The sequence below is a fragment of the Nomascus leucogenys genome, chromosome 19 (assembly GCF_006542625.1).
Source record: "Nomascus leucogenys isolate Asia chromosome 19, Asia_NLE_v1, whole genome shotgun sequence".
NCBI lineage: Eukaryota > Metazoa > Chordata > Mammalia > Primates > Hylobatidae > Nomascus > Nomascus leucogenys.
Window position 1 is genome coordinate 37,656,567 of NC_044399.1, and position 24,551 is coordinate 37,681,117.

At 49.7% G+C, this 24,551-nt stretch overlaps 1 protein-coding gene across 2 annotated transcripts; it reads right to left on the bottom strand.

Moving 5' to 3' along the window:
- Nucleotides 1-16,766: 16,766 nt before the first annotated feature.
- ERAL1 (Era like 12S mitochondrial rRNA chaperone 1) lies at nt 16,767-22,773 on the bottom strand. 2 transcript variants are annotated; one of them, XM_003277140.3, is made up of 10 exons: nt 22,419-22,773; nt 21,331-21,458; nt 21,140-21,217; nt 19,728-19,774; nt 19,506-19,567; nt 19,227-19,339; nt 18,889-19,137; nt 18,600-18,749; nt 18,430-18,510; nt 16,767-17,290 (listed from the first exon to the last, which is right to left on the bottom strand). In XM_003277140.3, the coding sequence occupies exons 1-10, from the start codon at nt 22,699-22,701 to the stop codon at nt 17,168-17,170; spliced, it is 1,314 nt and encodes a 437-aa protein (XP_003277188.1). In that variant the 5' UTR covers nt 22,702-22,773; the 3' UTR covers nt 16,767-17,167. The 2 variants fall into 2 exon arrangements, with proteins under 2 accessions (XP_003277188.1, XP_030655288.1); XM_030799428.1 differs by having other exon boundaries at nt 16,776-17,147.
- Nucleotides 22,774-24,551: the final 1,778 nt, after the last annotated feature.

Sequence of the window (24,551 nt, forward strand, 5' to 3'; positions counted from 1 at the left end):
GGTGGCAGCCTCCTGTACTCCCAGCTACTCAGGAGGCTGAGGCAGGGAGAATTGCTTGAACCCAGGAGGTGGAGGATGCAGTGAGCTGAGATCGCGCCACTGCACTCCAGCCTGGGCAGTAGAGCAAAACTCCATCTCAAAAAAAAAAAAAAATTAACTAAGCATGGTGGTTCGTGCCTATAGTCCCAGCTACTTGGGTGGCTGAGGTGGGAGGATCGCGTGAGCCTGGGAGATGGAGGCTGCAGTGAATGAACTATGATCACATAACTGCACCCCAGCCTAGGTGACAGAGACCCTGTCTCAAAAAAAAAAAAAAAAAAAAGAATGAGAAGACAAGCCTCAGAATAATGGGAAAAAATATTTGCAAGATATATGTCTGGCAAAAAAGAAAAAAAAAAAACTAGCATTCAGAATATATTTTACCAATCAGTATGGGAAGAAATGGTAATGCCGCAGAAAAATAAACAAAGGAATGGCCAATAGATGTATGAAATGTGTGTGACAGATTGTATTTTCCACAGATAGTGGCAACAATATCTTCCATCCTACATGTTCCTCTTACAGTGTCACTTTGACCATCCTTACAATTAGAGGTAGAGCCTATTCTTCCTTCCCTTGAAACTGGTGGGACTGTTGTGGCTATTTAGGCCAATAAAGAGTATTGCAGAAGTGACATTATGCGACTTCTGAGTTTAGACCACAAAAGATGACAAAGCCTGTGCTTTATTTGCTGGAATACTCTCTCTTTAAGCCTTTAGCCACCATGTAAGCAGTATGACTGTTCTGAGGCCACTGTAAGGAAGCCCAAACAGAGGGACCACAGGGTTAGGCCCTGGCTACGTGAAGAGAGAGAGATACCTGCAGCTGCTCCAGCCGCCATCTGGCTGCATCTGCAGGAGAGACCCCAAGCCAGTTCTGCCCAGCCAACCTCCTAAAATCCAGACTCCTGAAACTGTGTGAGATAGTAAATGGACTGTTGATTGTTTAAGCTTCTAAGTTGGAGGTTGATTTGTTACATAGTAAAGAATGGCAGGAATAGCATGCATAACTTCATTAGTCATCAGGGAAATGCAAATTTTAAAACCAAAATGAGATTATCACTTCACACCCACCAGAATGACTGAAATGGAAAAAAAAAAGTTACAATATCAAGTAAGGGTGAGGAGGAAGAGCAATTGGAACATTTACACACTTCTGGTAGAAATATATTTCAATACAACCACTTTGGAAACCTGTTTGACAGAATCTACTACAGCTGAACATAAGCATACCCTTTGACCCAACCATCTCACTCCCAACAGCAATATACATACATAGGGGTACAAGAATACTCACAGCAGCATTATGAATAATGGCCCCCGAATTCAAACAACTCAAATGTTCATCAATGGTAGAATGAAAAATGTGTATCATATTCATGAAATTGAATACTACGTAGTAATAAAAACAAATGAACTACTGCTACATGCAAATACTTGAATAAATCTTGCAAACGTAATGTTCAGTGAAGGAAGCCAGACATGGGCTGGGTGCAGTGGCTCACACCTGTAATCCCAGCACTTTGAGAGGATGAGGTGGGCAGATCGCTTGAGTGTGTGGCAAAACCCTGTCTCTACAAAAGATACAAAACAAAAAATTAACTGGGCATGGTGGTTTGCACCTATAGTCCCAGCTACTCGGGAGGCTGGGGTGGGAGGATTGCTTCAGCCCAGGAGGTTGAGGCTGCAGTGAGTCAAGATTGCACCATTGCACTCCAGCCTGGGAGACACAGTGAGACCCTGTCCCAAAAATAATAATAGCCGGGTACGGTGGCTCACGCCTGTAATCCCAGCACTTTAGGAGGCTGAGGCAGGTGGACTACCTGAGGTCAGGAGTTCGAGACCAGCCAGGCCAACATATAGTGAAACCCCGTCTCTACTAAAAATACAAAAATTACCTGGGCATGGTGGCACACATCTGTAGTCCCAGCTACTTGGGAAACTGAGGCAGGAGAATTGCTTGAACCCAGGAGGCAAAGGTTGCAGTGAGCTGAGATCACACCATTGCACTGCAGCCTAGGCAACAGAGCGAGACTCCATCTCAAAAAATAATAATAATACAGATTGTATCATTCCATATAAAGTCCAAAAAGCAGGCAAAGCTAATCTATGACATTAGAAGTCAGGTTAAAGGTCATCTTTGGGGAAGAAGAGACTGAGATAGAGGGCACAGGAGCCCCCGAGAATGTCCTGTTTCTTGACCTGGATGGTGATTACATGGGTGTGTTCACTTTGTGATAATTAACTTACGAGTCATGCACTTTTTGAATATATGTTCTACTTCAGCAAAAAGTTAATTAAGAAAATAAATTGCGGGCAACCCGCTAGGGTCCCCTTCCACACTGTGGAAGCTTTGTTCTTTCGCTCTTTGCAATAAATCTTGCTGCTTCTCACTCTTTGGGTCCGCACTGCCTTTATGAGCTGTAACACTCACTGCGAAAGTCTGCAGCTTCACTCCTGAGGCCAGCAAGACCACGAACCCACTGGGAGGAATGAACAACTCCGGACGGGAGGAACCAATAACTCCAGACGCGCCGCCTTAAGAGCTGTAACACTCACAGCGAAGGTCTGCAGCTTCACTCTTGAAGCCAGTCAGACCACGAACCCACCAGAAGGAAGAAACTCTGAACACGTCCGAACATCAGAAGGAACAAACTCCAGACACACCATCTTTAAGAACTGTAACACTCACCGCGAGGGTCCGCAGCTTCATTCTTGAAGTCAGTGAGACCAAGAACCCACCAATTCTGGACACACCATGTTCATGCCACTGCATTTTGCCCTGGGTGACAGAGCAAGACCCTGTCTCAAAAAACGAACAAACAAAAAATTGTGATTAATACATAGAAAATAGGGAATTGAGTGGTTGCTTTTAAATTGGAAGTATAACTTACATAGCGAAAGGGGTACAAATCTTGTGAATTTTACATACAATAAAATTTCATAAATGCATATACCTTTCTAACCAGTGTGAAGATCAAAATCTGGAACATGTCCAAAAAAAGAAAATAAATTGCCTCCAAGATCTTCATCCCATCTGGAAGAATGGAAGAACGGAGTTGCTATTTACTGAAATGGGAAAAATATTTGAGGGAGCAGATTTTTTTTTTTTTTCGAGACAGAGAGATAGTCTCTCTCTGTCGCCTAGGCTGGAGTGCAGTGGCACCATCACGACTTACTGCAGCTTTGACCTCCCTAAGCTCAAGTGAACCTCCTACCTCAGCCTCCTGAGTAGCTGGGACTACAGGCATGCACCACCATACCTGGCTAATTTTTGTTTGTTTGTTTGTTTGTTTGTTTTTTGAGACGGAGTCCCACTCTGCTGGGCTGGAGTGCAGTGGCGCTATCTCGGCTCACTGCAACCTCCACTTCCCAGGTTCAAGCGATTCTCCTGCCTCAGCCTCCCAAGTAGCTGGGACTACAATCGCATACCACCGCCTGGCTAATTTTTGTATTTTTAGTAGAGATGGGGTTTCACCATGTTGTCCAGGCTGGTCTCGAACTCCTGAGGCTCAAGCAATCCACCTGCCTCAGCCTCCCAAAGTGCTGGGATTACAGGCATGAGCCACCATGCCTGGCCCACTACTGCTCTTTTCACTGCTTCCTGTTGACCTTCAGGAAAAGGAGGCCTGAGTGGCTGCAATGAGACCCAACTAGGAGATGGTCCACGTTGGCCTTAGTGTCAGGCACAGTGACTTCAGCAAGAAGATGGGAGGGGCCTTGCTGAAAGAGATCTGAAGGGTGCTGGAGAGGAGGAAGGGGCAATGATGTGGGGGTAGGGAGTGAGGAGGGGATGCCTCAGCACCTGTACTAATGCCAATGGACCCCTGGAATGGAGAAAGCCAGGCTTCTGTCCCCAGAGCCTGGAACCAGCCTCAGGAAGAGGGAGTGGAGAGTATAGAGCATTCCGCCTAAGACTTCAGAGGCCTGCTAAGGCCCTGTTTACCGTGAACTTCCATGAACCCAGGAAGGAAGCGGCTTAGTATACAGAATGGGCACCTGGAGCATGCAGGTGATGCTGTTTCCTACCCTGTTGTGCTCATGACACCAGCCTTAGGAATTTGGTATAGAGGGTACCAGGCCTGCCCATCTTCCCTGCTGTGCCCAGTCCCTGGGCCTGAAGGCCCAGCACAGAGGGGGTTAAGGGATCAGGAACGCTTGCCTCTGGGTGGGTGGGAACTGTCAGCAAGGGGCCTTGTCTGTCTTGATAATCCAGGCTGCCTATCTTTTCCACAGCAGCTGTGAAGCAAACAGGTTGTCCTGGCAGGGAGGGAGGAATGTAAAGGCCTGGCTGATGGCGGGAAGGATTTGAGGCAGTAGGGACACCCAGGCTCCACTCAACAGCCACCTTTAGAACTGTACCTGGCTGGGCGAGGTGTCTCACGCCTGTAATCCCAGCACTTTGGGAGGCCAAGGCGGGCGGATCACGAGGTCAGGAGATCGAGACCATCCTGGCTAACACAGTGAAACCCCATCTCTACTAAAAATACAAAAATTAGCTGGGCGTGGTGGCAGGCGCCTGTAGTTCCAGCTACTCGGGAGACTGAGGCAGGAGAATGGCATGAACCTGGGAAGCAGAGCTTGCAGTGAGCCGAGATTGCACCACTGCACTCCAGCCTGGGGGACAGAGCGAGACTCCGTCTCAAGAAAACAAAAAAAAGAACTGTACCAGGAGACTGGAAAGGTCATGGCCCAAGTCTGGACTTGAGGGTCCCCACTGACCCAGAGAATAGGAACTGGAAGCTGACGAACAGAGTTAGGGAGGTGTTGAGAGGAAAATTTCCATTTCTGACTCAGTATGTGTCTCAACAGGGGTGCAAGGGGGACACTATCACGTGTATGTGCACAGGTATGAGTGAGCACGAGCGCCCACAGGTGTATGCCCCGTTGGAGAGAGTAAACAGGGAAAGCCCACTGCAAAGCCAGGAAGGAAGGAGCTTGGCATCTATTGAGCTGCTGTTGTTCATGTGCCAGGCTCTAGGTTAGAAATATCCACCTTCACTATCTCATTTCATCTTCACCAGCATGGAAAAGAAAGCATTTGAATCCCTTTTTTTTTGAGACGGAATCTCGCTCTGTCGCCCAGGCTGGAGTGCAGTGGCGTGATCTTGGCTCACTGCAACCTCTGCCTCCCTGGTTTCAAGCAATTCTCCTGCCTCAGCCTCCTCAGTAGCTGGGGTTACAGGCCTGTGCCAACAAGCCCAGCTAATTTTTGTATTTTTAGTAGAGATGGAGTTCCACCATGTTGGTCAGGCTGGTCTTGAACTCCTGACCTCGTGATCTGCCCGCCTCAGCCTCCCAAAGTGCTGGGATTATAGGTGTGAACCGCCGCGCCTGGCCTTTTTTTTTTTTTTTTTTTTGAAACAGAGTCTCACTCTGTCACCCAAGCTGGAGTGTAATGGCACTATCTCGGCTCACTGCAACTTCTGCCTCCTAGGTTCAAGAGATTCTCCTCCCTCAGACTCTCGAGTAGCTGGGATTACAGGCGCCTACCACCACGCCTGGCTAATTTTTGTATTTTTAGTAGAGACAGGGTTTCGCCTTGTCATCCAGGCTAGTCTCAAATGCCTGACCTCGAGGGATCCGCCCACCTCGGCCTTCAAAGTGCTGGGATTACAGGCATGAGCCACCGAACCTGGCCTGAACCCCATTTTACTGTTGAGGAAGCCAAGACTCTAAGATCAGATGCAGGGGCCAGAATCACTCAGCAGTAGTGTATTGGAGCCCGGACTCTGACAAGTCAATCAGGAGCTGTGCTTATTCCCTGCTAGCTTGCCGTACTCCTAGACAGGAAGCAAGAACCCTAATGCACAACCCCTGAACTGTGAAGGCTAAAGCTCTGGTTCAAGCCAAACATGGCCTGTGATTTCAGGACAAGCGAGCTTCATGAGAAGCCTTGGCTCATAAACTGCAGGAGGTCAGAGAAAGGAGAGGGGATTGTTGCTGGATTGCAGCTGCCCAGGAGCAGTGCGTGGAAGAGGCTTAACAAGGGATTAGATGACTAGGCATGGTGGCTCATGCCTGTAATCCCAGAACTTTTAAGGGCTGAGGTGGGAGGTTTGCTTGGGGCCAGGAGTTTGAGATAAGGCTGGGTCGCATAGTGAGAACCCCCATCTCTATTTTTTTTGTGTGTCACTGTTGTCAGCCTGGGTTGGAGTGCAATGGCATGATCTCGGCTCACTGCAACCTCCGCCTCCCAGGTTCCAGCAATTCTCCTGTCTCAGCCTCCCGAGTAGCTGAGATTACAGGCGCCTGCCACCATGCCCAGCTAATTTTTCTATTTTTAGTAGAGACATGGTTTCACCATGTTGGCCAGGCTGGTCTTGAACTCCTGACCTCAAGTGATCTGCCTGCTTCGGCCTCCCAAAGTGCTAGGATTATAGGCGTAAGCCACTGTGCCTGGCCTCTATCTCTATTAAAAAAAAAAAAAAAAATTTCTGAGACGGAGTTTTGCTCTCGTTGCCCAGGCTAGAGTGCAGTGGCCCAATCTTGGCTCACTGCAACCTCCACCTTCCGGTTTGAAGAGATTCTCCTGCCTCAGCCTCCCAAGTAGCTGGGATTACAGGTGCCCACCACTATGCCCAGCTAATTTTTTTGTATTTTTAGTAGAGACGGGGTTTCACCACGTTGGTCAGGCTAGTCTCGAACTGCTGACCTCGTGATCCACCCACCTTGGCCTCCCAAAGTGCTGGGATTACAGGCGTAAGCCACCGCGCCTGGCCCTAAAAAAAATTTTTTTAAGACAGGGTCTCACTCTGTCACCCAGGCTGAAGTGCAGTGGTGCGATCACGGCTCACTGTAGCTTCAACCTCCCAGGCTCAAGCAGTCCTCCCACCTTAGCCTTCTGAGTAGCTGGAACTATAGGTACATGCCACCACACCAGGCTAATTTTTGTATTTTTTGTAGAGATGGAATTTGTCGTGTTGCCTAGGCTGGTCTCCAACTCCTGGCCTCAAGCAATCCACTCGCCGCAGCCTCCCAAAGAGCTGGGATTATAGGCATGAACCACCACACCAGGCTTCTACAAAAATTTTGTTTTAAAATGACCCGGAGCCCGGCGCGGTGGCTCATGCCCGTAATCCCAGCACTTTGGGAGGCCGAAGTGGGCGGATCACGAGGTCAAGAGATAGAGATCATCCTGCCCAACATGGTAAAACCCCATCTCTACTAAAAATACAAAAATTAGGGCCGGGCATGGTGGCTCACGCCTGTAATCCCAGCACTTTGAGAGGCTGAGGTGGGTGGATCACCTGAAGTCAAGAGCTCATGACCAGCCTGACCAACATGGAGAAACCCCGACTCTACTAAAAATACAAAATTAGCTGGGCGTGGTGGCACGTGCCAATAATCCCAGCTACTCCGGAGGCTGAGGCAGGAGAATCACTTGGACCCAGGAGGCGGAGGTTGTGGTGAGCCGAGATCGAGCCATTGCACTCCAGCCTGGGTGACAAGAGTGAAACTCCATCTCAAAAAAAATAATAATAAATACAAATACAAAAATTAGCTGGGTGTGGCGGCCCACCCAAGTCACAGCTACTTGGGAGGCTGAGGCAGGAGAATCGCTTGAACCCAGGACACAGAGGTTGCAGTGAGCCAAAATCACACCACTGCACTCCAGCCTGGCTACAGAGCGAGACTCAGTCTTAAAAATATATATATTACCTGTACCTGGAGCCAGGCCAGGTGTGGTGGCTCATGCCTGTAATCCCAGCACTTTGGGAGGCCAAGGCAGGTGTATCACGAGGTCAGGAGTTCAAGACCAGCCTGGACAAGATGGTGAAACCCCATCTCTACTAAAAATACAAAAATTAGCCAGGCGTGGTAGTGGGCACCTGTAATCCCAGCTGCTCAGGAGGCTGAGACAGAGAATTGCTTGAACCCGGAAGATGGAGGTTGCAGTGAGCCGAGATTGCACCACTGCACTCCAGCCTGTGGAACAGAGCAAGACACCCTCTCAAAAAAAAAAAAAAAAAGGCAAAAAAAAATACGTGGAGCCGGGTGCAGTGGCTCACGCCTATAATCCCAGTACCTTGGGAGGCCAAGGTAGGCAGATCACTGGAGGTCAGAAATTTGAGACCAGCCTGGCCAATATGGTGAAACCCCGTCTCTACTAAAAATACAAAAAATAATTAGCCGGGAGTGGTGGCGCATGCCTGTAATCCCAGCTACTCGGGAGGCTGAGGCAGGAGAATTTCTTGAACCCAGAGGCAGAGGTTGCATTGAGCCAAGACTGTGCCACTGCATTTCAGCCTGGGCGACAGAGTGAGAAAAAAAAAATTACCTGGGTGTGGTGGTATGTGCCTGCAGTCCCAGCTACTTGGGAGACTGAGGCAGGAGGATTCCTTGAGTCCAGGAATTCAAGGCTGCAATGTGCTGTGATTGTACCACTGCACTCCAGTCTCTGGAAAAAAAAAAAAAAAAAAAAAAAGAGGTCCGATAGATGAGTGGAGTCTGCCTGCGTAAGCAGAAACACAGAAAGAATACTTGCATCATTCAGGGGCTTTCTTACACGATTTCACTGAATCTTGTTTGTTTGTTTGTTGTTGTTTTGAGACGGAGTTTCACTCTGTCGCCCTGGCTGGAGTACAGCAGTGCAATCTCAGCTCAATGCAGCCTCCGCCTCCCAGGTTCAAGTGATTCTCCTGCCTCAGCCTCTTGCCCAGCTGGGATTACAGGTGACCACCAGCACACCCAGCAACCTTTTTTGTATTTTTAGTAGAGGCAGGGTTTTGCCATGTTGACCAGGCTGGTCTCGAACTCCTAATTTCAAGTGATGCACCCACCTTGGCCTTCCAAAGTACTGAGATTACAAGTGTGAGCCACCGTGTCCAGCTAGATTTTACTGAATCTTCTGAAGGATCTTGTGAGGCAGGTATTATTTTCATCCCTATAATAGATAAGGAGGCTCAGAATCACATTACTGGTAACTGGCAAAACTTAGGTTTGATTCCATTGAACTCAAAAAGGCCTCACAAAGACACAAAATCTACCCTATTCCTAGCAGGTTTGTGCATAGAGCCAGGGTATGGGGTCTGGAGAACAGGGCTGTAGTGCTGCTCACTATAAGACTCGGGCCAAGCACTTCCTCCCTGAACCTTAGTTTCTCTATCGTGAAAATGGCATGCAGGTGTCTTTTGGAGACTGATGGACATTGGCAAAGCCCCCAGGAAAGCCATTCCTAGGACCCCACTCCCTGGAAGGGCTCCAGGGGCATCTGGGTACAGTGTTCAACACGCACACTTCCTCATGGGGTTGAGCGGCATAAAAAGTATAAGGGAACATATGCTTGAGCATCTGTTCCATCTAAGGCGTTCTCTGAACACCTCCCAGGATAAATCCCGGGTGCTGGGCCAGGGAGATGGTTCAGACAAGGTGCCCATTCATGGAATGGCTGGGGACAAACAAGGGAATTTGCCGCACTGTGATAAGGACAACAGTAAGAGTGGGTCCTAAGCCTGGACCTAGAGAGGCAAGTGTCAGGGAGGGTGAAGAGAAGCTTCACAGACCAGTCACGATGAAGTGGAGCAGGCCTCTCTGACAAACTCCTAAATCTCAAGCCCCATTGACCACATGGAGGGGAAGGATTAGAATGGTTTTCCAGGCTGGGCGCAGTGGCTCACATCTGTAATCTCAGCAGTTTGGAAGGCCAATGCGGGAGAAATGCTTACTCAGTTACTCTTGAGAGGCTGAGGTAGGGGGATCCCTTGAGCCCAGAAGTGAGTTATGACCACACCACTGCACCACTGCACTCCAGCCTGGGCAATAGAATGAGACCCTGTCTTTTTTAAAAGAAAAAAAAAAAACAGAAAACAGTGGCCGGGCAGGCGGATCACCTGAGGTAGGGGGGTTCAAGACCATCCTGACCAACATGGTGAAACCCCGTCTCTACTAAAAATACAAAAATCAGCTGGGCATGGTGGCGGGCGCCTGTAGTCCCAGCTACTTGGGAGGCTGAGGCCAGAGAATCACTTGAACCCGGGAAGCGGAGGTTGCAGTGAGCTGAGATTGTGCCACTGCACTCCAGCCTGACAACAGAGCGAGACTTGGTCTCAAAAAACAAACAAGACAAAACAAAACGAAAAACCAGTTTTCCAGCTTCTCAGAATTTCTCAAAGTCCTTTGTTCCTGAATGAGTTTTGCTACTGTCTGTGCTATGAGATATTGAATGAGAAAACACTGAATAACCATTTGAATAAGCATATTATTTGGCCTTCTTTTATCCTTGTATAAAACTGCTAGTGTCATAAGACATAGTAAAGCAAACAAGAGGAAAATAAGAGTAATTCTACCCGCTGAATTTATTATTTATTTTTTAGAAACAGGGTCTCACTCAGCCAGCCTCCCATGCTGGAGTTCGGTGCTGCTGCAATCATAGTTCACCGCAGCCTCAGTCTCCCGGGGCCAAGCAATGTTCTCACCCCAGCCTCCCAAGTAGCTAGGAATACAGGCATGTGCCACCACAGCTGGCTAATTTTTTTTTTTTTTTTTTTTTTTGAGATGGAGTTTTGCTCTTGCTGCCCAGGCTGGAGTACAATGGGACCATCTCAGCTCACTGCTGCCTCTGCCTCCTGGGTTCAAATGATACTCCTGCCTCAGCCTCCTGAGTAGTTTGGATTACAGGCATGCACCATCACGCCCGGCTGATTTTGTACTTTTAGTAGAGATAGGGTTTCTCCATGTTGGTCAGGCTGGTCTCAAACTCCCAACCTCAGGTGATCCGCCTGCCTCGACCTCCCAAAGTGCTGGGATTATAGGCATGAGTTACTACGCTTGGCCCACAGGTGGCTAATTTTTAAATGTTTCTGGAGAGATGAGGTCTTGCTATGTTGCCGTGGCCAGTCTGAACTCCTGGGTTCAAGCGACCCTCCTGCCTCAGCCTCCTAAAGTGCTGGGATTACAGGTATGAGTCACTGTGCCTGGCCTGAATTTCTTTTTTTAATGTGTATGCTGTGTATTTCTATGTGTTGTATGTCTGCGTACATGTGGGCAGTGCACATGTGTGCATTTGCATGTGTGTGTTTTGCATATTATGTATATCTGTAAGTGTCTACGGCTGCTTCCTGTTCCTCTTTGAGTCATGCATTGTTCTCCGATGCTGAGAGGTGGAGGGAACCTGCAAGCTTTGGACAATTCTCTCTTCCTCTCTGGCTTCAGTTTCTCTCCTATATAAATGGGAGACTTGAACTCCATGATTTCGAAGGACCTGTGCAGATCTGACCATCCTTAACTTCATCACCATACACTTTAGGACTTCTTCCAAAACAGACCTAAAGAACGGTCAAGAGCTTAAAGCCGCAGTGGCAGGGGTTGAAGTTAGAAGGACAAAGGCCCCAGACTTGCCTCACTGGCCTCAGAAAAGCCATGGAGCTCCTGGTTTGAAGCAAAAGCTGTCAGAGTTGAAAAGTCAGGCCCAAGGCCCTAGCTGGTGTCCTCCACCCCTGTACTGGCCAGAGAGTCTCCATGTGCCTTGCAGAGAGGCAGAGGGATTCACATTCCAACTCCCTGTGGGGTACTGGGGAGGCAGAGGAATGGAAGAACAAATATCCAGGAAAACAGCCCTGGGCGGGAAGCGAAGTGTCCTCAGCCCTGCTTTGGCCCGTGTTGGCTCCTGATAAACAGAAGGCTGCTGGGCCCCCACCCTGATAGCCCAATGTCTGCTTATCAGGGCCCCCTGACTATCCCACCCAGGCCCAGACTCTCCTCCAACCCACACCCTACTCACAGCAATCCCCACCCCTGGCCAGAGGCCACAGCCACAGGATCTCTGGCTGGCTGAGATAATCTCTCTCCTTTCCCTTCAGGACCCCTAGGTTCTGCCCATGCTCACCTTTGGACTTGGCCCCCAGGGACTAGGCAGAAGTCTAGGTAGTAAGTGACATGAAGCTTGCCCTAGTACACGAAGCCCTGGCTTTGTTGAAGGAGCTTGAGCTGTCTGTGGGGTCTCTGAGTAGAGGTGGCCTCGCAGGAGGGACACAGGACAGGAAAGGGGGTCAGGGGAAGCAGGAGCAGACATAATGACAATGCCTCACCTGGTTAGAGCAGCTGGATTTCAGAAGCTTTGTCATTCATCTTTCTTTTTTTTTTTTTTAAACGGAGTCTCATTCTGTCACCCAGGGTAGACGGCAGTGGTGCAGTCTTGGCTCACAGCAACCTCCGCCTCCTGGGTTTAAGCAGTTCTTGCGCCTCAGCCTCCCGAGTAGTTGGGATTACTGGTGCCCGCCACCACGCCCGGCTAATTTTTTGTATTTTTAGTAGAGACGGGGTTTCTTCATGTTGGCCAGGCTGGTCTCAAACTCCTGACCTTGAATTATCCACCCACTTCAGCCTCCCAAAGTGCTGGGATTACAGGCGTGAGCCACCGCACCTGGCCCTCACTCATCTTTCTATACTTCTTTCTTTCTTTTTTTTTTTTTTTTTTTTTTGAGATAGAGTCTCACTCTGTCACCCAGGCTGAAGTGCAGTGGTGCAAACATGGCTCATTGCAGCCTCGACTTTCCAGATTAAAGTGATCCTCTCACCGCAGCCTACCAAGTAGTTGGGACTATATAGGCACATGCCACCACAACTGGCTGATTTGTTTTGTTTTGTTTTGTACTTTTAGTAGAGATGGGGTGTCACTGTGTTACCCAGGCTGGTCTTGAACTCCTGGACTCAAGCGATCTGCCCCCATCAACCTCCCAAAGTTCTAGGATTACAATCGTGAGCCACCGTGCCTGGGCTCTCACTCATATTTCTGACTTGACTCTTACAACTTGGCAAGATGTGTATAGCCACCAAAGCTCAGAGAAGTGCAATTTGTCCCCAGTCACAGTTTGTGAGACAGAAGTAAAGAAGGAAACTGACATTTGTTTCATATGTGCTAGGACCTGATCTGGGAGCTTGAGATGAGTGCTCATATCACCCTCCTCATCACTGTATAAAGGTAGATATTGACAGCTGCCATTTTAAATTTGAGGAAACTGAGAGTGGGAACACTTGGTCCAAAGTCACAGAGCTGGATGCAGCAGAGCTGAGACTGTCACTTGGGACCTGTCACCTCTAGACCTGGGTTCTCGCAATGGTCCCAGGTGGCTTTCAAGAATATTCCATGGGCTTTCAGATGTTCAAGGACAGGCCTTGTGGGGGTCCCTGAGGGAATGGGGTGAGGTGGGAATGAACTTGTTTGAACCCCTTCTGTTGACCGGTACCAGCAGCTGATCCCCTAGATCTGGCAACTCTGTGAACTGGGGACTATTGTTATTCCTATTTACAAATAAGAACAGGGAGGGTCCCAGAGAGAAAATGGCTTGCCTGAGAGAGCCACAGCTTTGTCCATCTGCCTCCTCAGGCCAAGGTCTCTCTTCTCCCCCATATTACATTAGGCTCAGCTTGATGTAGGCTGGAACATTTATTTAGTCGTTAATTATGTGATAGAAGTACATCAGTGAGCCGGGTGTGGTGGCTCACGCCTGTAATCCCAGCACTTTGGGAGGCTGAGGTGGGCAGATCGCCTGAGCTCAGGAGTTCGACACCAGCCTGAGCAACACAGTGAAAGCCTGTCTCTACTAAAAATACAAAAAATTAGCAGGGTGTGGCGGTGAGTGCCTGTAGTCCCAGCTACTCAGGAGGCTGAGGCAGGAGAATCGCTCCAACCTGGGAGGCGGAGGTTGCAGTGAGCCGAGATTGCGCTACTGTACTCCAGCCTGGGCGACAGAGCAAGACTCTGGCTCAAAAAAAACAAAAAAACAAAAACAAAAACAAAACACAGAAGTACATCAGTGAATAAACAAGGCCCTCATGATTATTTACTTAATGTGAATAATCACACAAATCAATAAGCCCCTATCAGGGAGATTTTTTTTTTTTTTTGAGACGGAGTCTTGCTCTGTCCCCCAGGCTGGAGTGCAGTGGCGCGATCTCGGCTCACTGCAAGCTCCACCTCCCGGGTTCACGCCATTCTCCTGCCTCAGCCTCCCGAGTAGATGGGACTACAGGCGCCCGCCAACACGCCCAGCTAATTTTTTGTATTTTTAGTAGAGATGGGGTTTCACCATGTTAGCCAGGATGGTCTCGATCTCCTGACCTCATGATCCGCCCACCTCGGCCTCCAAAAGTGCTGGGATCACAGGCTTGAGCCACTGCGCCCAGCCTATCAGGGAGATTTAAATAGTCTGGGAAGACTGCAGAAGTAACACTTAGAGATGTGAAGAGGGAGGCTGGTGCGGTGGCTCACGCCTGTAATCCCAGCACTCTGGGAGCCCATGTGGGTGGATCACTTGAGCCCAGGAGTTTGAGAGCAGCCTAGACAACGTGGCGAAACCCCGTCTCCACTAAAAATACAAAAATTAGCCAGGTGTGGTGGTGCGCACCTGTAGTCCCAGCTACTTGGGAGGCTGAGGTGGTAGGATCACCTGAGCCCGGGGGTGTGCAGTGAGCCGTGATGACACAACTGCACTCCAACCTGGGTGACAGAGTTAAATTGTCTCAAAAAAAAGGAAGAAAAAGAAAGAGCTCTGAAGAGGGCCTAGGAGCTAACTAGACAAGAAAGCGGGAAGACCATGCTAAGCAGAGGGTAGGCCATGTGCCAGCGTGCTGTGGCCTCAGGAAATAGAACACCTCCACAGGACCCAGAAAAGGTTGGGTATCTTCCTCCACTTCCATCCTGGTCTAGTCTGCCCTGCAGAGGAAGGGTATAACTGCCTTCCAGCACACAGACCAGATTGTCTAGGATAGGGAAGAGGGAAGGGCGTGTCCCCCAGCATGGGGATTCTAAACAGCAGAGGCCTTGCTTTGAGGAGCCTCTCCTCTACCCCAGAGGCAAAGAACCAAACAGTGCTAGGCTCTCACTGGAAGTGCCTTGAGCTTTGAAGAACAGATCCACAAGAGCTGGGGATTCAGTTGCTCTCAAATCTCCTAGTAGAGCAACCCCCAAAAGGACCTTGCCAGGGCAGTGCTAGGCAGAGTCTCTCTGCCTGCCTAGGTCTGGCCTCCTTGGGCCCATCATAAGCACAGGGGCAGGGGCTGGGAATAGAAATTTAGGCTAACGGGTAGTGTGAGCTCGGCTGCCAGACAGATTCTGGAGATCCAGTTGCCAGGACCCTTCCTGCCCTATATAGAGAGATTCAACTAACATTGCCCACCACCACTGCAAAACAAAAATAAAAACAAAAAAAGCCAAAACGAAAAACCTTCCACTAGGGATCTGACCAGCAATTAAATGCTGGTGGATGGGATGAGGCTGTTCTTTCTGCTTCCCAGCCCAGCAGAGATGACGAGCTTCTTGGAGATGGGAGTGAAGGGTGAATCTCAGGGTTAATGTGGTCCGTGAGAGAGTATGTGAGAAAAGGCCTTCTAGGGAAAGGGGCCAGTGACCCGTTTCATGGACTCTAGCAGGGCAAGGGTTAAGAGGCAGGGCCAGGAAAAGTGCCCCACCCAGGGGAGGGACTGGTATATTAAAAGGCAAGCAGTTCGAGGAAGAGGAAGGGACAGATCCTCCCTGCATCCAAAGGCCTCCTCAGTCTGCAGTTCCAGCTCCAGGTAAGTGCACCTTCTCTGGGTCTGTCTGCCTGTCTGCCTGTCTGCTTGTTGGTCTGACCAAAGGGAACCTTCTGCATCATTACGCCATCTCTGGCTTGTTTAACACTGGCCCTGGGTCCCTATGAGATCTCAACAGACCCTAGCTCCAGTCCCCTTCCCATAACCCACCTGGGCTTTGCCTGACCACAGAATCAAGGAGACGCTGGCCTGGGAGGGAGGCGTAGAGCAGGGAGCTGTGTGTGTCCAGCCCTGACCTGTCCTGTTCTGCCCCCAGCCCCCCACAGTGCTTTTCAAGCCATGCTTCCTGTGCCCCCAGTGGGGCCCTGGCTGGGATATCATCATATACTGTAAGTTTGCGATGAGACACTACAGTATAGATGATGTACTAGTCCGGGCACCCCCAGCTCTGGAGCCTGACAAGGAGGACAGGAGAGATGCTACAAGCCCAAGAAGCTCTCTGCTCAGCCTGTCACAATCTACTGACTGCCAGGGCACTTGGGAATGGCAAGGAAACCGTTACCATTACTGAGTTTAGTAATGGTAACGGTTCTCTTGCTATACCCAGAAAACGTGCCAGGAAGAGAACTCAGGACCCTGGAACAGACTACTGGAAGGGAGACTCCAGCTCAAACAAGGCAGGGGTGGGGGCGTGGGATGGGGGGTAGGGGAGGGAATAGATACATTTTCTCTTTCCTGCTGTAAAGAAATAAAGATAAGCCAGGCACAGTGGCTCACGCCTGTAATCCCACCACTCTCAGAGGCCAAGGCAGGAGCATTTCTTGAGCCCAGGAGTTTGAGACCAGCCTAGGCAACACAGTGAGACTCAGTCCCTAATATTAAAAAATAAAAATAAATAAATAAAAGGAATAAAGATGAGAACCAGAATGCTTATATTTTATTAGTATCCAAGACTGGGGAGAGGGATGGGGTGGGAGAGATCAAGAATTGGGGAGCAGATGGGAGGCGCTACCTCACTCAGGAGACACGATTTTTTTTTTTTTTTTTTTTTTTTTGAGACGGATCTCCTCTGTCCCAGACTGGAGTGCAGGGCGCATCTCGCTCACTGCAGCCCCCCCAGCACGCCATTCTCCTCCACCTCCCATAGCTGGACACAGCGCCCGCCACCCCCGCCATTTTTATTTTAGAGACGGGTCACCGGTCCATCCGACCGTGATCCGCCTCGGCCCCAAGTGCTGGATACAAGCTGCACGCGGCAGACACGAGTTCTTATCCAAGTTCAAGGTGAAGGAAGTGAGGGCAGGAAGAGAAATCTCCCTGCTAGCAACAGCGACTCAAGGAGAAACTCTGGGCCCATAACTAGCTGCAGGCAGGGTGACATTGCTCCCACCAATGGGCCATCTTCTTAGCTACACCTTTGTAGCTGTGGTCCCAGGCAGAGGAACCACCTGGAAACTGAGTTAAGGCAGGTTCCTTCTTCCAACAGAAGACACAGCTGGGCAGGGACTGTGCAGACTCAGTAGGGCCAGGCCAGCTAGCGGCCAGTCAGTGTTCATGCCTCTCACCAGTGCCTGGAGGGTCCCCAGCCAAGGACAGATCTGGTCAGTTCCCGCCAGCAGCTTGAGCTGGAATGCCGTGGGAGGGTCAGTAGAGGGTCACTTGAGGAGCTTCACAGAGAGGTGGATGTCAACATCACAGAGGAAGATGTCCATGAGGTCACGGCCTGCCTCCTGTGCTATCTGGGAGATCACGTGGCCCTTTGGACCAATCAGGAGTTTCTGAGGGTATGTGAAAGAGAAGGAAGCCAGGAATGATGGCACATGCCTGTAGTCCCAGCTACTCAGGGGGCTAAGGTGAGAAGATCCTTTGAGCACAGGAGTTTGAGTCCAGCCCGGGTAACAGTGCGACCCCTCTTTAAAAAAAAGAGAGGGTGGCCAGGCGCAGTGGCTCATGCCCGTAATCCCAGCACTTTGGAAGGCCAAGGCGGGCAGATCACCTGAGGTCAGGAGTTCGAGAGCAGCCTGGCCAACATGGTGAAACCCTGTCTCTACTAAAAATACAAAAAATTAGCTGGGCATGGTGGCGGGCACCTGTAATCTCAGCTACTCGGGAGGCTGAGGCAGGAGAATCACTTGAACCCGGGAGGCAGAGGTTGCAGTGAGCTGAGATCGCGCCTCTACACCCCAGCCTGAGTGACAGAGCAAGACCCTGGCTCAAAAAAAATTAAAAAATAAAAAAAAAGAGAGGGTTAGGTGTGGTGGCTCACGCATATTAATCCCAGCAGTGTCGGAGGCCAAGGTGGGTGGACTGCTTGAGCCCAGGAGTTTGAGACCAGCCTGGGCAACATGGTGAAACCCCTTCTCTACAAAAAAATTTTTTTAAATTAGCGGATGGTCAGGTGGCACTTTGGGAGGCTGAGGTGGGCGGACAATTTGAGGTCAAGAGTTCGAAGCCAGCCTGGCCAACATGGTGAAACCCCGTCTCTACTAAAAATACAAAAATTAGCTGGGCTTGGTGGTGGGCACCTGTAATCCCAGCTTCTCGGGAGGCTGAGGCAGGAGAATCACTTGAGCCCGGGAGGCGGAGGTTGCAGTGAGCAGAGATCGCGCCACTGCACTCCAGCCTGGATGACAGAGTGAGACTTTGTCTCAAAATAAAATAAAAAAATCAGCTGGTCCCAGCTCCTCGAGGGGCTGAGGCGGGAGGATTGCTTGAGCGTGGGAAGCCAAGGCTGCAGTGAGCTGTGATCACACCACTGCACTCCAGCCTGGGTGACAGAGCGAGACTGTCTCAAAAAAAAGAAAAGAAGAAGAAAAACAGAGAGAAGGACATGGTCCTGCTCTCAGGGCTCCAAGCTGGGGGAAGAACTCCTGCCTAACGTAGTCTTGATCTCTCCTCTGAGCCTAGTCTCACTTACCATATAAGATTCTTTGGGCACCAGAAGCTTCTGTTGGATAAGCAGCTCCCCACCTGGTCCTTCCTCCCACACTGCCGTCTTCTGTACAGGGAGAAAAATGATCAGTCAGTCATACACCTGGTTAGAGGTGTGTGTCTGGTAGAGAGCCCCCAGAACCCTTCACTCTGTACCTGCTGTACATTGTAAGGCACCTCCTGGGGCAGGTGCTCTAGGAGCTTCTCTCGGATAATGTTGGCGCAGATCTCTTCTGGTGTCTGGCTAGTGAGGACTGCACTGTGGTACTCCCAGGGCCCTGGCTGGGCCTGTGTCAGGAGGTATTGCTGTGGGAACAGAGGGAACAGATGGGCATCTTAACCCCAGCCAGGACTTTTCTCCTCAGTTTTGCTTCCAGGAGGAAATTTGAGGGCTGTCTTCATATGGTAGAAACCAAGGGCCAGGCTACGGCCAAGACTAACTGACCTTTAGTGTTTTCACATCCTCCTGGCTTAGGGCTGACAACATGAAGATCTCCTTGAAGTGGGGCCAGCCAGTCCTCTGAGGGTTTCCCACAGATTGTGTGTCTGGGTCCTTAACTGCTGGGCTGGGGCAATGGGTGCCAGGGTGTGAGTGGAAGGCCTGCCTCATGTTGAGCTTTTTGCCGTTGACCACACCTTCAGTGAGGGCTGCCGTGAGCTCCAGGAGAACTGACTTCTGCTTCAGACAATCCACCTGGACATGGGGGATGGGCAAAGGGTGTGTGGTCAGAGATAGGGGACTTGGAGGGAAGTAGACCCCTTCCTCAAGTGGGTAGTGCTCACCTTGTTCATGACCAGGACACTAGGGATCTGGGAGAACTTGGTCAAGCACCTGAGCAACTGGGGGCTGAGCTGGTTCCGTGTCCACTTGTCTGAGACATCCACAAGAACCACAACTGGAAGATGGCAAGGCAGGAAGAAGGAAAAGGAAATGGTCACTCTTCTTCCTTCCCTGACAAAAACTTCCATGGTATGAGCTTGGCTTTAGCCCCCCAAACTACCAAGGAATGAAAGGCCATGACCCCTGTAAACTGGGCTTAAGGTTCCCATCCTGAACCTAACCAAGATCAGCAGATTCCACGCTCTTCCATGGATCTTCCAACAAAGAGAGCTCCAGGTGGTGCCTGAGGGACAGACGTACATCAGTCAGGAAAGGTCTTATAACTAAGACATTTCTGATGAGGGATGTCGTATGGTAAAGGGGTTTTCCAGCCCCTATAATGGAATCTCCCCACCCTCTTTCAGTACCTCCCCGCCAATCCACCCCAATTCCACTGCCATTACCTCTTCTGTTTACCAGGACTGATAATGCCAGGTGTGTCAAGTAGAATCTAAAATCAGGAAAGTGAGATACCCAGACCCCAGGAGAAAAGATTATGACTGGGAAGTGAGAGAGAGGCTACCTGTGATGTCAGGAGCCTGCCCTCCCTTCTCATTCAAACTATTATTGACTTTAGGTTTTTTTTTGTTTTTTTCTGAGACGGAGTCTGACTCTGTCACCCAGGCTGGAGTGCAGTGGTGCCATCTCAGCTCACTGCAACCTCTGCCTCCCGGGTTCAAGCAATTCTCCTGCCTCAACCTCCTGAGTAGCTGGGATTACAGGTGTGCACCACCACACCCGGCTAATTTTTGTATTTTTTCAGTAAAGACAGGGTTTCACCATGTTGGCCAGGCTGGTCTCGAACTCCTGATCTCAAGTGATCCGCCCGCTTTGGCCTCCCAAAGTGCTGGGATTACAGACGTGAGCCACTGAGCCCAGGCTGACCTTAGGTTTTTACCATTCTTCTTTGATGGGATCTGGGAGAAAGATGATGACTGTGAATATAAGGAAGACTAGGAAGCAGTAAACAGAATGAAATCGGCTGGGCGTGGTGGCTCATGCCTGTAATCCCAGCACTTTGGGAGGCCAAGGCGGGCAGATCACCTGAGGTCAGGAGTTTGAGACTAGCCTGGCCAACATGGTGAAACCCCATCTCTACTAAAAATACAATATTAGCCGGACGTGGTGGTGCATGCCTGTAGTCCCAGCAACTTGGGAGGCTGAGGCAGGAGAACTGCTTAAACCCAGGAGGTGGAGGTTGTAGTGAGCTGAGATCACGCAATTGAACTCCAGCCTGGGCAACAAGAGTGAAACTCCATCTCAAAAAAAAAAAAAAAAAAAAAGAGAGAGAGAGAGAGAATGAAATCTTTCTGACTAGATGCCAGGGGAGGGCAAGGCAGAAACAGAACTGTACCATGCCTAAAGGAAGAGGAAACCCCCTTTCCTGGCCAGGCGCGGTGGCTCACACCTGTAATCCCAGCACTTTGGGATGCCGAGGCAGGCGGATCACGAGGTCAGGAGATCGAGACCATCCTGGCTAACACAGTGAGACCCCGTCTCTACTAAAAATACAAAAAATTAGCTGGGCGTGGTGGCAGGCGCCTGTAGTCCCAGCTACTCAGGAGGCTGAGGCAGGAGAATGGCGTGAACCCGGGAGGTGGAGCTTGCAGTGAGCCAAGATCTCGTCACTGCACTCCAGCCTGGGCGACAGAGCGAGACTCCATCTCAAAAAAAAAAAAAAAAAAGAAAAGAAAAGAAACCCCCTTTCCTCAGATAAATGAATGTAACCATCATTTTCTTCAAGGCTGATGGTAAGTGAGACCCTCTTAGCTTCACCCTCTGTCCTGTTTCAAGGACTCCCTTTGTAGGTACCCACCACCTGGGTCTCCTTCTCTGTGATGACCCCCAGAGCTTGGCAGCGAGTGGTGTGCACCTTCTTGGAAACAGGAAACACCTGCCAGGAAAAAAGGAGTCTCAGTGAGGTCCCAGATCCCTCCAAGACCATCCTTGAAGGCATGGCAAGAAGTAAAAGATGTAAAGGGTAGGATGGTCAAGGGTGTAGCATACCTTTCGGCCCAGTAGCTGGTTGGAAAGTGTTGACTTCCCTGCATTCGGGGCTCCCAGGAGGACCACTCGTAGGACCCGGGGATTCTCAGGCATATCAGGGTGATGGACCAAGAGGACATCCTGCTCATCTATGTTCAAGTGGGAAGAGGTGTGAGACATAGTGGAATCTGGATTTCCTGTCAAGTGCTTGTTCCTGCCCACCCACAAAGGGAGCAGGGGTACAAAATTAGTGCACCAGATTGAAGTCACCTAGACCTGACTTTGAGACTTTGGCCCTTAATTTACATTAATTTATAAAGTAACTCTCTGAGCCCTTTAGTTTTCTTATACGTAAAATCGAGTTGATATTAACGGTACCTACTTACTAGCTTATCTTATAATTTTTTTGATGACTAGCAATTGTGTAAAACAACTCAGCACAATGCCTGGCACTTAATACTCAATTACTGCATGTAATTATAATGTGTAGCTGTGCCTGAGAAATGTATGTACATGAAAGCAAGCTGGATTACACAAAGCCAGATATTTCCTCAGCTCTCATTCTCTCACCCTACTAAGGGTGCTATGAAGGCTCTGCAAGCTTTCCCAGTCTTTTTTTTTTTTTTTTTCTGAAGGAGGGACAGGAGGAAGGGCTAGGGGTCAAGAAGGGAGAGGGCCCAGTCTTTTTATATTATCTTCTTATGACACCATTTTGCAATGACCAGTTTGTGTCCAATCTCCAATACCGGACACTGTTTGAAGAATAAAGTGTGCTGTTTTCCAGGTGTAACTGTGTCTTGACAAGAAGATGAGGCCCAACATGCATTTATTGGATCAAATTTTCTTCCCATGTCGGGGTGCAGAGCCATAGTTCCACTTTGTCTGTGGCCCTTCAATCTCATGCTCTTTAGTGAGCGTCTCTGGTTGTGACCAGATCGTTTCCTTCTCCCACTCAAACTGTTATTTCCCTCCTGAGAGATTTTTCACTGCTCGTCCCTGTCAGGGCCTCAAAATCGTTTTCCACAAAATAGAATCAAAGACAGTATCCCCAGAAACCTTTCAATGCTAAAAACATGACAGTTCCGGGCAAACTGATCAGGGCTCTTTACCTCTGTGCATGGATACCGCGGGGACGCAAGAGGTCACCGAACTGTCGGGCTGAGAGAATCCGAGGAAGTGGTCCAGGGCAGAGCCCTGGCCATTACTGCGAGAAGCCGAGGCCAAGCGGGGACCAGAGAAAGCGGACCCCGCGACGCAGGACACGCACCTCCGTTGGAAGTCTAAGGGTGAGGAAAAAGGGATCACCCGCTGCCACGCGACATGAGGGCCCATCTGCCAGACCCCTAACACCGACTGAACAAGCCTAGCCCCGCGCCAGCTGGGGGCAGCCATTATGGCCGCAAGGCACTGCGGGAACCGACCAGGAGCGCTCCTACGATTGAACAGAGCGGCTGACAAACCAGCGAGTAGGAGAGAGGTAGGTCTGCCCAAATTGAAAGCCGAGACACATGGGATGTGGGCGGGAGGAGGAACTGCTCTGGAGACTGGTGGAGGCTAAAGAAGGGGGAAAATGTGTATTTAGAGTCTGTGCAAGCGTGACGGTAGTTTTGGACTCCCATATACAACGTATTTTTTTCTTCTGCCAAAGTTTTGTAAAAGGCCCTTCTGGCCATGTCTCCTAAAAGACTACATTTCCCATGAGGCCAAATAGCAGAAATCGTCCTCCCATCGAGGGAGGAATGGTTGTGGGAGTGGGAGGGGGCACTGTTCCGCCTGTCCCCATAAGGGTTTTGTTGTTGTTTGTTCCTAGTCCTTTCCATCCTTTGGCCTGCAGGATCCTCTCCCAGCCTTAATTTGACCTAGAGGTCAAAGACCTCTCCCAGCCTTAATTTGCCCTAGAGGTCAAAGACCTCTCCCAGCCTTAATTTGCCCTAGAGGTCAGCGGTGGCCCCGGGCTGTCTGCACCTTTGCTTTATGCTAGGCTCCTGGAAGGAGTGGTCTTTGGGTCGGTGTTTGGGATGAAGAGCAGGTCTGGATTTCCCTCCTGTAAGCCTTGGTTACTGTCTACTATCTGAGGTCATTCCTTTATGGAGAAAAACCAGAGGGTTTGCAAAGGAGGAAGAAGCGGCTTAGCCACCTGAGGTCTCCTAGAACGCTCTAGCAGCCGGAGAAACTCCATTTACCTTGCTGTTTGAGGCCTTGAGCCCTCTTCATCCTTTGTAGCCTCTAAATCAAACACTTGAAACAGAGATAAACTTTGGTAGAGGGAGTTGAGGAAAGAAGGTTCTTAGAGTCAGTGCTCATTCTGTTGCCCAGGCTGGAGTGCAGTGGCATGATCATAGCTCACTGGAGCCTGAAACTCTTGGGTTCAAGCGATCTTCCAGTTTCAGCCCTCTTGAGTAGCTAGGACTACAGGCACATGCTAACATGCCTAACTATGGAGGAAGATGTATAAAGCATCTACTAGCAAGCTCTGTCCCGTGCTGGGAATACATCAATGAACAAAACAGACAGAAATCTCTATCACCACGGGACTTCAGGGACCCCATCTCTAAAATAACAACAACGACAAAAATACGACACAATACAGTATAACAACTATTTATATAGCACTTACATTGTATTAGATATTATAAGTAATCTAGAGACTTTAAGATGACTTGAAGTCATCTCTTACTACAAGAGAATCAGCAGATTTTGGTATCCATAGGATGGGAGGGTGGAAATTATGGTATCTAAATTCCCTGGGAAGACACCACTGTATATTCTGGCTATCCTCAATTTGTCTCCTCCCATTCTTTCTTTTATTTTTATTTTTTTGAGACCGGGTCTTGCTCTCTCACCCAGACTGGAGTGCAGTGGTGCAATCATGGCTCACTGCAGCCTCGACCTCCCAGTCTCAAGCATTCCTCCCACCTCAGCCCTGCTAGTAGCTGTGACAACAGACCTGCCTAGTAATTCTTTTTTTTTTTTTTTTTTTTTTTGAGACAGAGTTTTACTCTTGTTGCCCAGGCTTCAGTGCAATCACGCGATCTTGGCTCACTGCAACCTCTACCTCCCGGGTTCAAGTGATTTTCCTGCCTCAGCCTCCCGAGTAGCTGGGATCACAGGCATGCACCACCACGCCTGGCTAATTTTGTATTTTCAGTAGAGACGGGGTTTCTTCATGTTGGTCGGGCTGGTCTCGAACTCCCGACTTCAGCTGATCTGCCCACCTCAACCTCCCAAGGTGCTGGGATTAC